This window comes from Diuraphis noxia, unplaced genomic scaffold (assembly GCF_037042655.1).
Source record: "Diuraphis noxia isolate RWA-SAM2 unplaced genomic scaffold, SU_Dnox_SAM2 contig0001, whole genome shotgun sequence".
Lineage (NCBI taxonomy): Eukaryota > Metazoa > Arthropoda > Insecta > Hemiptera > Aphididae > Diuraphis > Diuraphis noxia.
The window spans coordinates 23,166,207-23,178,408 of NW_028301711.1; the positions used below are offsets into that span (position 1 = coordinate 23,166,207).

The 12,202-nt window shown below is 31.3% G+C and overlaps 1 protein-coding gene across 1 annotated transcript; it reads right to left on the reverse strand.

Annotated features, from left to right (window-relative positions):
• Positions 1–1,863: 1,863 nt before the first annotated feature.
• Positions 1,864–10,297, reverse strand: LOC107170052 (uncharacterized). The gene is made up of 2 exons (XM_015520059.2): positions 9,717–10,297; positions 1,864–3,242 (listed from the first exon to the last, which is right to left on the reverse strand). The coding sequence occupies exons 1-2, from the start codon at positions 10,141–10,143 to the stop codon at positions 2,743–2,745; spliced, it is 927 nt and encodes a 308-aa protein (XP_015375545.1). The 5' UTR covers positions 10,144–10,297; the 3' UTR covers positions 1,864–2,742.
• Between the last annotated feature and the right edge of the window lie 1,905 nt (positions 10,298–12,202).

The window sequence follows — 12,202 nt, forward strand, 5'->3', positions numbered from 1 at the left end:
TTGTTAATTGCATGTAACGGGAGAAGATACTTTTAAATGATATTGGTACAGTTGTATTAAAAAATAGACATATCAATGCTACATATTGCACTGTGATATTCAATGCATACATTTGACAGATATATTTGTAATGGTATCTATACCTATCAGCCTACTGACAAGGGATGGCAAATCCATGGCACACGAAAAGTTTTGATGCTATGCAAAAATTAAAATATTCATATTACATTTATATATATATTTTGGTTAAATAATATATAATAATTTCATGGTACGCTCGAAGAACAAAAAGGTAATTTTTAGCCGTGGAATTCTAATAATTTTCAACCCCTGTTATAAGCTGTCACGACATAAGTACTGCACTAAGTGACATTGGGTACTACAAAATGAAACGCATCTGATGACTGATGACTAATTTACTTAAAATAATATTTTATTTTCTATAGGAATTTTCTATGCCAATATTGTATCATATTCTATTTGCTACCTTTTGATATAATGATAATTGATAAACATATAAACCGTAAACATATAAAACGTATAAACCATTAGCTAGTGTTGGTATCGCATAAGACTTACACGAGGTAACATGAAAACTACTACCTATATAGAAGATTATTTGATTCAAGCATGCTTTCTTTAATTGTCTGTTTGTGATTAACTGTATAATTAAAGTTTATACATTATTTACTTACCTATAATACTTTTCTTAATATACAACATCACAACAGCCATTAATCTGTGAATTGTTTTGCCTATATCTGTATTGAGACTTGAAACTATATTCAGATTCATACTATGTAAAATAATCGTTGTTGACTAAATATATAGTTTGAGTCAAAATTGAACATTTTAGGTTCCACTTAAAATTAATTTCAACTTTATTTGAAGGACGTATTATCTAATCTATCTATGTGTTATCCTAGTGGCTGACAATACCCAAGGAAGGAAGGAAAGAATGTGTTATCCTTATCACTTATCTGTAAAATATAATTGTTGCACCAATTAGACACCAATTTAGTTTCAAAAGGAATGAAAATTATTCAAAAGATGAATAGTGTTTAGGAATATTATGTTATAAATGTAAATAAAAACTGTATATTTTTATTTATGTAGGTATAAAAAAGAACTCAGTCCATAAGACATAAATAAATAAATTCCCGTGATAAAGATTTTAGAATAATTTACTTTTTATTATATTCAATTAATTTTTTGGAGTTTTTAGAGACCCAAATACATCAACATCTTAACTTTTGTATAGGTATAAGGTACCTACTATCTATCAAAATATAAAGACGATTTTTTTTATTTTAAATTTTATTTCATTATAGCATCATACGATTCATACGCAAATCTGCAAGTTTTGTAAGCAAATCATACATACCATGGTTAAAATGAGAGAAAACAAAATTTTAAAATTGCTAACTATATTAACAAATCGTACCAAAGCTCTGAAATTGCGTTAGTTATTAATAATACTCGTACATTTTGCAGTGGTTTAAATATTGAAAAATATAATATTATAACGCTTTTGAGATCGCTGTAATTTTGTGATTCTTTCAAAATTCACAAATTTTAATAAAATCACTTTTCATTTTTTCACGTACACCTATAAGTTGAATTTTTGTTATTTCTTAATTTTCCTCGTGGTTGAAATATTTGTTCAACGGTCACACAACATATCAGCACCTCAAGGTTAGGTTAGGTATTAAAAATTGCAGATATTGATATCTAGTATCTATTTTTGTAGACGCTTAATTTTTTTACAGTATCCTAACTGTTATTGAATATCATAATACGTATAAAATACCAATGTATATTCTAATATCTATTTGAAGTAAATAGTAGGCTAAAACAAAACGATTCGGATGAAAACTTTTATTTTACAATATAAAAAAAAAATAATATAATAAATATTTTTAAATAAATTAATAAATAAATAAATAAATAATACAATAAGTATATATGAATGCATAATATTATTCTGAACAATAATTTGTATTTTAACATCATCCTTTTGATATATAAATTAAATTAATACATTGATTGACATTAAACTATCGTTATTGAAACCAAAAATATTGAGCAATGTCTTATGTCAGGTTTTATTCCGTTTGTGCCATGCTTGTTATATTTGTGACATTCATGATTATCATATAAACGACAAACTAACTTTTTTTCTAAACATTAATTTAAGTGAAATATATTAGTTTAAATTAAGTAAACAAACAGAAGTCTTTTACACTAAACACTATAATAGTTTCAAATTAATTATTAAATATAATCTAACTGACCAGACTAATGAGTTGTCAAACTATATATAATACTAAATTTATTTTATTAAGGACGATTATGATCCTAATTAAATAAAAGTATAATATATAGTAAATATAAGGAGTGCATATGTTATGAGTTAATGATAATTATATTATGGCCTAGTTTAGGAATTACAGGAAAACTACTTTCCACAGAATAAGAATGTTTTCTCATGACGTCTTTTGATTTGTATATAATCAGACGATAGAGTTTGTCTATGAAATTGCCGATTCCCGTGATCGGCTCATTTGAATAATTAGCTTCGGACGAATACATATTAAATTGTAAATTGTATTACACTCGTCACTCTTTCAAGTTCACAAATAATGTAATAGTTGGAAAAATAGAGACATAAAAAATTTAAAAAAATCCTAATATTTTCTATAGTTTTGGTTAGGGTGAAGATATATTAGAAAGCGTGGGTGTTCATTGACTTGGAATTTGACCTCCATAGGCCATAGATTGTGCTGCAGCCTGGGGTTGTGCTGTCCTGGACACTCGTCTGATATAACGGCTAATGCCATCTTGAGAACCAGGTGAACCACCGTTGGATGATTCCATCACAGAAGGCTCGGTGGCCACAATACTCCTACCCCAAATGTTACTTCCCCAACCGTGATGGTCGTGATGGTCATCATACTCTCCGTGCTCTGGTGGCTCATAGTGGTGTTGGTGGTGAGCATTCTCGTAGTACACAACTTTGTCGTGGTGACCTTGCTTACTCCACTTGATATCGTACCAAATCTTGAAAGTGTTGGAAATGGCGTAGATCATTGCGATGATCAAGAACTTGCTCATCAATATCGATTGGATTGTCATGATGATCATCTTGATCTTTTGTTTGAACAGATAGATACCAAACAACACCTTCAACACGAATTTCTTGATTTCCTTTTGGATCTTCTTTTTCTTATGATGTCCTCTGCCTGCAAAAAAAAAGTTTAAATTAAGCATCTATTTTATTTTTTATCTGAGTTAAAATTAATTTTAAAAAAATCAATAAATCTATTAATTTAATCGTTCTGCATTCAGTAAATTTAATTTAAATGCATCTCTGATATTACAGAAGAAGAAAACTGGAATAGTTACAGGAATGCACAGAAAACGGAAACATTCGAGACAAGATTGTCTTAATCTTGTTGGAGAGCTTAGGTCGTTGATCGAAAAAAAAACGGCTGCTTTCAAACGGCACGACGGATATGTGACCTAGTTTAATTAATTTATTGTCGGCTGATTTCAATCTATCTTTATTTACAACCGGTTCCCAAGTCGAAGACATGTTGATTTGAACCTAGTTGGCCTACATATAATCAAGTATAATAAAAACACTGGAATAAATAATCACTTGGTTATGGAAATTATACCCTTGACAGTGGCATTAACCTTGCACATCTATTTCTTTCATGTCCATGTTTCCAATTATCTATATATGCATATAAAGCAGGATGAGTGTTCAATGGGGTAAGTGAATTTTCATTTGTACAGGTACGAAAACAGTAATTAACTAACTGCTGATAGATAAATAAACCAAAGAGTATTTGATTTTGATTTTAATAACGTTTAAATATTTAAATAAGAAATGTTCTAAATTTGTTATTTTTGAGAGAAATTTAATATTATCAGCATTAATTATGGTTATCATAATAATTAACGAATGTAAATTATTGGTTTTTGGTCAATAATTATGAAAAATATTTAAATAAGTGCGCATAACTGCATAAGTGAAATTATTAGGTAATTATTAAATTTAAAATTTAAATACCTAGGTACTTTCAGTGGTGTTTAAACTGGTTTAATCCAATAACTTAATATAGATTAAAATATATCATGTACGTACCTAGCTATATTTTATGTTAAATCATTATATTGATTTAAAATGCAACAATTAAATCGATTGAAATAGATTTTAGAAATTAAAAAATCGTAGATATAAAATTTATATTTGTCGAGTTATAAAAAAACTGATAAACTTATAAATATTTTCAAGTAGATTTTTTATAGAAAAATATATATTATACAACTTATAGTATTTCAATTTCAATTTTTGCTTTTGCTACCTATATAAGTCATGTTTTTAGACTTTATCTAAAAGAAGAGGTAAATTACTGAAAATAGATATCTAGTGCCTAACAAAGATAAATCCGACAATCTTATTTAGTGCGTATAATATATTTGTGTTTAAAACTGGTTTATTTCAGAGGTACTAAAATTCAGGCGATTAAAACTAGATGCTATAAATTATAATTGATTACCGGTATGGAAAAATCCGGTTGACATAATTTAACATTAAAGGGGTACCTAATGCCTACAGCCTACATAGTCCGACAGAAATTCACACAAACTTCTACTAGTGAGATTATGTAGAGGAGACAGTCGACATTCTATACTTTATTTTAAAAAAAATGTCAAGTACATCTTATTCAATCTGTTTTTTTGTTCAAGATTTCTCTTGTGACTATTTGAATACTACAATATACTAAAATGTAATAATACTTTACACTTATGAACTTGAATGCACTTCAAAAAAGTAACAAAATAATTTCCCTACATAATTTTTATTGACACATTGCCGTGTTATTATTATATTTTTTAAACCCTTAGATTATTTATTATTCATGTATGGCTTGTTAATGATAGTATGTTTTGGATATGAGTTTGTTTCAATCTCATCGGATTATTGTTTCCTTTATCAGAACTCAATATCAAGTAAAAAAACGAACAATTCACGCGATAATTTATAATGTTAAAATATGTGTAGGTAAATGATTAATTTTTAAATGTAGTAATTTATGAGTGCTATGAAAGTAGGTGTATGGAAAATATCAAACAAAAAGTTAAAGTCAAAATATGATCAATTCACTTTTATATTTTACGCTCTATATAATTTTGTGAAATTATTAAGCACCCAACGCATTTATAAAAATGTTGGTAACACGTCGAAATAAATATAAGATTCGCATGGAATAGTAATTTTCAACCATCATAAACATATTATAAACAATTGCATTAAATAAAAAGATTCGACATTAAACACACACTATGTTTCATACACAATATACCAGTTATCATGAAATAAAAACAAGTAACAACACGTGAAAATTATATTTTAATACGAAAAATCATACTTATACTGAACGCACCACTAACCTACAGTCTACACGATATGTGATAATGTTTTATAATAGGTACGTTACATATTTTCATTGCATGTGATATGTTATTTGAATATACCTAATGAAATAATGAATAATAAACATCCTATAACTCGTCGATGCAGCATTAACTGTTAATCCACATAACTAATTTTATAGCAGTATTAAATTGCTAATTCCCGTTAAAACCATTAACGGTTTTTGAAACATTACGTTTTGGAGTGCATAAATTGTTATGGGAACGACCGGTTTATTTTGTAAACGAGTTCTATGCAGATCTCTTTAATATTATTATTAATCGAACATAATTGTTGCTGTGAGTTGTTCAAGTTATAGACGGTAAGCTAAGGACACGTAGGTAACCATTATACCAGTATAGACACCTCCTTCGTTACAATTTAATAAAATACAACACATATCAAACTTTCTACCTGGACGTTTTAATTTTTTTTTTTTTAAGTTTTTTTTGTACATATAATTATGTAGGTACGTTATAATTTATAAATATACGAACATCCGGTTTGAGTATCGTGGTCGGCAAATCAAAAATATATTAATAGCATTGATAGAATTTCCATGACGTCTATACGGATTCACTCATTGTGTGATTAAATACTCGTACAAATATGGGAACTCTTTAACACGCACTGTAGTAGTCCAACTAGTTTCCGACTACGGTATTTTAAGTGTCCCAGTCTCAACGGTGAAACATATACATAAATTAACATATTTTTTTAGGATCGAACAAACTGGTTTGACATCTCGGGACTAACATTAATAATATTCTTTCTCCGAATATTTGCGTCTTATTATTTGTCCTCATCCGTAACACTTTTGGAAACTGGTTTGTTGGTAAATTTTGAAAAAATCCAACCACCCACAAAAATTAACAGTATTATAATGTTTCAAAGTACGATGTCCGCGATGAAAATGCTAGCTAACGACCAATAATTAATAACCAATGGGATAGGTACCTACATAATATTAAAGAAATCCGACTCAAAGGCCACATGAAATTATTCACACGAATTTCAGTAGTTAAATACAATACCTATACATACAATTGTCCACTATTGATTATTAATATTATTCTCTGGAAAAAATGAGTGTAAAAAAATAATCTAGGTTAAGCATGTACGTTTTGTTCACAAGAAATTCACTTGTGGGCAGCGGTGAAAAATGTATGCCGGTCATTATAGCCTTTGGTGGCAGAAAACAACTGTCGTCAGCAGGGCCGGATTGGTATACATCAGCCCATCGAGATTTTCACTTCTAAGCGGCCCATTTACATATTCACTGTCCCAAAATTTGGGTCTCTATTATTTTTTATTGGTTTATTACGTCTAAAACCGATACAAACTTATTTACTTATTCTAACATGTATTTATTTTCACCCACACTCTGACACTACCGGCCCTAACTTTAAGCGATCCACCGAGATTTTCTCGGTAGCTCGCCTAACCAATCCGGCTCTGGTCGTCAGATATTATTCAATTGTTTTTATAGAATCTCTTTCGAGAAATCGTATAATAAACACGTGACTAGACAAGAGGTGTTAACAACTGCGGTGAAAGTCTATAAGGCACAGAGTATCATCATATTCACGAAGGCGGGCATGGTGTATAAAATATAATATTATGTGCATTTAATATGTGTTCAGGTATCTGTGTTCCGGTGGCCTTGTGGACCATTATCGTTCGTGTGATTATTTAAACATGAGTTAGGTATGTACCCATAGATTTTCATTCGGAGTGAACAATACGTGAATGTTTTCACTTCGCAAAGATAAAAATATAAATATATATTTTTAATAAAACCCGTGGACAAACATCGAACAAACAAAAAATGGAAAACTCAATCGTAGATCAGTAATTGTGTCTAGATGAGTGTCATGAGTGATGACAAGACACGAGCCAATTTAAAAAAAATGTTATTTCACTACCTATAGAGAATGATTGTAAGTATTGTTCGATCGGGCTCCGATCAATGTCACTCCCACGTGTATCAATATATCCATTTCTACAACTATGCTCTCGTTGGTATACACATAATTATAAGTGATCGTATGTGCAATTCACAACAACTGATATTATGTCCTATACCTATTCTGTGTGTATTTTATTCATTTTTATTATTCGGTTATAAATAGTTATTGTTACAAGATGAATGGAAGAATACCAATAAAAAGTAGGTGATGACTGATGAGTTAAGAAATGTACATTGTATGTTTTCTTTTATTCATTACAGAGAAACAATGACCGTGATGAAAATTGTAATTCTCAATTTCTAGCTGAATAATGTATCAACAATTATTTTTAATTGGTGTTTGAATATTATTGGTTACAGTTTTATTTACTATGATATTTTTATAACTGCACCAAATGTAACATTAATTAAAAATCGTTATTCATTAATTGCCAATTTCAATTATTGTGTTCATAAATCATATTATGCATATAGTCTTTGGATAGAATGTTTCAAAAAAAACAACCTAATATGTACGAACTATAATTTCAAGTTTTTTAATATTTAATAGTGTTTATTCTAACAGCTGCAGATTATGCAATAATTAATGAAATTGTATTTATCGGATTGTCATGTATAACTCATTAGTCATTATGCAGCATAATTGAATTTACGGTAACTGTATCACGAATTTCAAATTTCATCTTATTTCATTAGATTGGTTCAAAAAGTAAATATTTCATGTTAGTTTAATATCTAATAATATCTTAATAGGCAATAAAACACTATTTCATCTGAAGGCGCCACAGGCCAAATGAAAAATTGTATTTACTATAGGTACACACACATGATGGCCGGTACATAAATAATATATTTATTATTATCGTTTAGTTAATAGTAACTTTTAATAGCTGTTATGGTGTAGCGTAATGTAAACATAATGTAGGTAGGTATTGTTATTGTATGAATCATAAGCTCGTAATTCATGATAGTACTTAACTATATAGGTAGTAAAAAATAATTCTTCATTCATACGTTATTATTGTAAGAGGATCGATGTCTTCATTGTTTAAAGATACATATGAAATATATAACATTATGCTGATGTCCCAAATCCAAATAAGATATTATAATAATAATTGTTTTTTTTTTTTTTTTTAATTAAAAACTTTTGAATTATATTATATATTATTTTTTAATTTTTTTATATCAGCATTAATATATCAGTCACAATTAGTATACACAATTTTTTTTTTTAGATTTTATTATAGAGATTGGTTTTTTTTAAGAATTTGAGAACCCGTGCATGGAGGCTCCGAGAGCTGCTTTCAACGTGATGGGTACGTTTGAATTTCCTAGTTTATTGAGTTTTAGAAATGTATATTAATTATAAAACGTATTTTGTATTAGCGACGATAATAATTAAATTATTCGTAATAAAATAAAAATATTTGTTGCGAATTATCCGCGACTATAGTTTCGAATTGAATATCAACTACCTAGTATACCTACATACATAACGATAAAGATTTAAACGAACGATTGTACCTACCTATGTATATTTTAATGAACAAATGAGAGAAAATGGGTAGTAATTAATATTGTTGACGTCGGCGTGACATCTGAATATAATAATGCACCTATTCAAATGTTCTGTTTTGACGTTAAACTCGCGATTACATGATTCATGTCCAGTTTGTGCCTAAAACAATCCTTTTACAAACTGGCCACCAAATTGAGTGTGGGTAAGATAATAATATCGTAATAATAATTGGACAGTAAGGTACATAGTTTGGTGTAAATACGGTCGGAATACGGCCATGACAGTCGAAAAGTCAGCAAAAACTGTAATTCAATGTCGACATTTATCATAAAAAAGTAAAAAACATTTTAAAATCGTAGTAAATAAATTTTGCGGTATCTATAAAAAACATATTATTATGAGCGTCATACTGTCTATATATGAAAACTATTGATATCCGCAAGTATAATCAACACCTGTTGGACCACGAGTGAAAAAATCGAAATTACCTATTACCGACGGGCTGTAAATACTAAATACCTATTCTATAATATAATATGTGATCGATGGTTGAGTACTATCGTGGTGTTTGACATACGAGTCGAATCGAGACAGTGAAATAATATATATTACCTATTCGGCAAATGGTGTGGGCAATTACGAGTGGGTATAGGTGAGTGTGTTATACGATAATAATAATAATAATAATAATAATAATGATAATAATGTAATGTAAGACGTATATATAGAAGACAACTCACCTTCGTCGAGGTCGTTCGGCGCGTTGACAGGTGACCCGCCGGTGGAAGGCGCTGAAGTTTCATCAACGTCACCACCGCCGCCGCCGTCACCGCCATGGAAGTAACTGGAAATGCCGTACGTGATGAAATCGCCGATCTGTTGGACCAGATTGCCGACGCCAGCTACGTCCTCGGCCGCGGTTTCCGGGTCGCTGTGGGCCAGTCCGACGGCCGTGTCGCGCATCGACTTCATGGCGCGGCTCATGCGCGATTCCAGGCATCCGATGGCCGCTTGCGGCTTCTTGTAGCACGCGATCACTTCGGTCCAGGACACGTCGCCGTCGGCGCCGTTCTGCTGTGGCTGTTCAGTGGACAGCACTGTCTGTTCGGCCGCAAGAGCCGCGGTGACGGTGACCGCCAACACTAACGCTGCTGCGTACTTGACCATCGTGGTGGACAGGCGAACGGTGTGCAGTGTCGCGGTGATGTAGGTAAACAATATTTTGATAATATGATGTGCGCGTGTGGCGTTCGTTCGGCGTGGAACGACGTGTGTGCACGGCCGCGGTCCCCGACGATGAACGGTGCAATGAATGATTGTGAATGGATGTCCGGTGACTTTATAGAAGCACAGTCGCCGCCGCCGCGCCGCCGCCGCGCCGCCGACGGGCAGCCCGGTCCGGACGTGACCAGTTTCGCGGAAGTAGCTCACGCGCGCGGTAGAAAAGCGCGCGCGCGCGCGCACGATACCGGTACTAGATTATCAGAAAATGCGCAATAGCCACCGCCGCCACCCGCGGTAAACCTACCCAACACGTTTCGGGCGGCTTCGTTTTCCGTGTGTACAGATTTTATTTTTTTAGGTGTAATATTATACTACCATATTATTATTATATTACACGCGCATGATGTTATTAAAGAGCAGGTCTCTCCGGCCGTCAAAGACGTCACAGCAGTGTATATAGAAGATATTCAGTGGCGTACCAAGGGATTTTCATTGGGGGGGGGGGGGGGGGCTTGAAAATCGATAAGATGTTTTTTTTTAGTAGTCTTATAATTTCAAACGTTTCGTCGAGATATTTGAGAATATTTGTATAACTTGAACTTCTCAACTTTTCTGGTAAAAAAGTGTTCTGATCATAAACTTCGATGGAGGTTTAATTTTTATAGGTGATTCTTATATATGAGAAGTTAAAATTGAAAACTTTCAGCATTTTTTATAGTGATCGAGAAAAACAAGAATAAATAAAAGAAAATGTGTTAACATTATTTGATCACCTTGGTTAGATTATTATAATATTCTAGAAAAACGGGAAGCAGGAGCACCATCCATTCTCGCCAAAGCCCTTCAGCTAGCCAACATCCAGAACACGATTTTATTCATAATCAATTCTAATTTAATCAACCATCTATAAAATAATTGTATATTAATATTAAGCAACTTTATTCCAATGTAACTCCATAAATCTGTAGTAGCCAATGGCCTAGAAGCCGAGGCCTTTTTTTAATAATAAAAAAAAAAAAAAATTATAATATTCATATTAATAGTATATTTGTGTGCTATACTTTTATGGCCCTATCTACGGGTATTAAAATGTAAATAAATATTTTATATGAAACAGTTAGGTAGTTAAAATGTGGCCCAATTCCCGGGCGCCCTTATAAATTCGTAATATGATCGTATAAATTGTATACGATCATATTGCGAGTTTTTTATATTAATGTGATCTAAAATTGTTAGGGGGGGGGGGGGGAAGTTGCATCCAAAAACCGCACACTTTTTCGGTCATTATATAACAAAATACGCCAAACTTATAGTGGTTAAAACCGCACATTATCTTTAGTGCTAACTAACGGATAAGATGAGATAAGATTTTAAGATTTATTGTAATAATCATGCCAACACGTTTTAAGATTTTTGTCACCACTAGTTATTATTTTATTAGTCGGTCTTGTCTCTTGTGTATACAGTATACATATACAGTGCTTACCGATAGGTATTTAGTGGTTTTTTGCAGTGTTATTAAATTATTTAAATATTTTTAATTAGACATAATAATGCATTTTAAAATAATTGAGAGTAATAAAGGGGGCAAGTGGTTAATATTCGACAATTTAGAGTGTGTAATAGTGGAAATGTGGTTTGGCGGTGTTAGGTGGAGATCGTTTGAAATTTTTTAAAAATTTCGGTAATATATTTCAGCCATTTAAACTTTAAAAATTGTACACGCTTTACATTTTTAAATTTTTGTTTAAATGCATTTTTATAATTTTTAATTTTGAGAATATTTGTATATAATATGCATATTTTTGTTTTAATACATTTTTACATTTTTAGATTTTGAGTGGAGCGAGGAATGTATTGATTTTACAATGATGTGTGTGTGTTTTTTTTTATGTCTGTCATCACGTTTAGGGGCAGTAAAAGTGCTTCGATTTTCGACTTTAGTACCTCCTTCGATCAGAAAGTGAATCTAGTTGGTACTTTGAGGAGTCAAAAGTAAAAA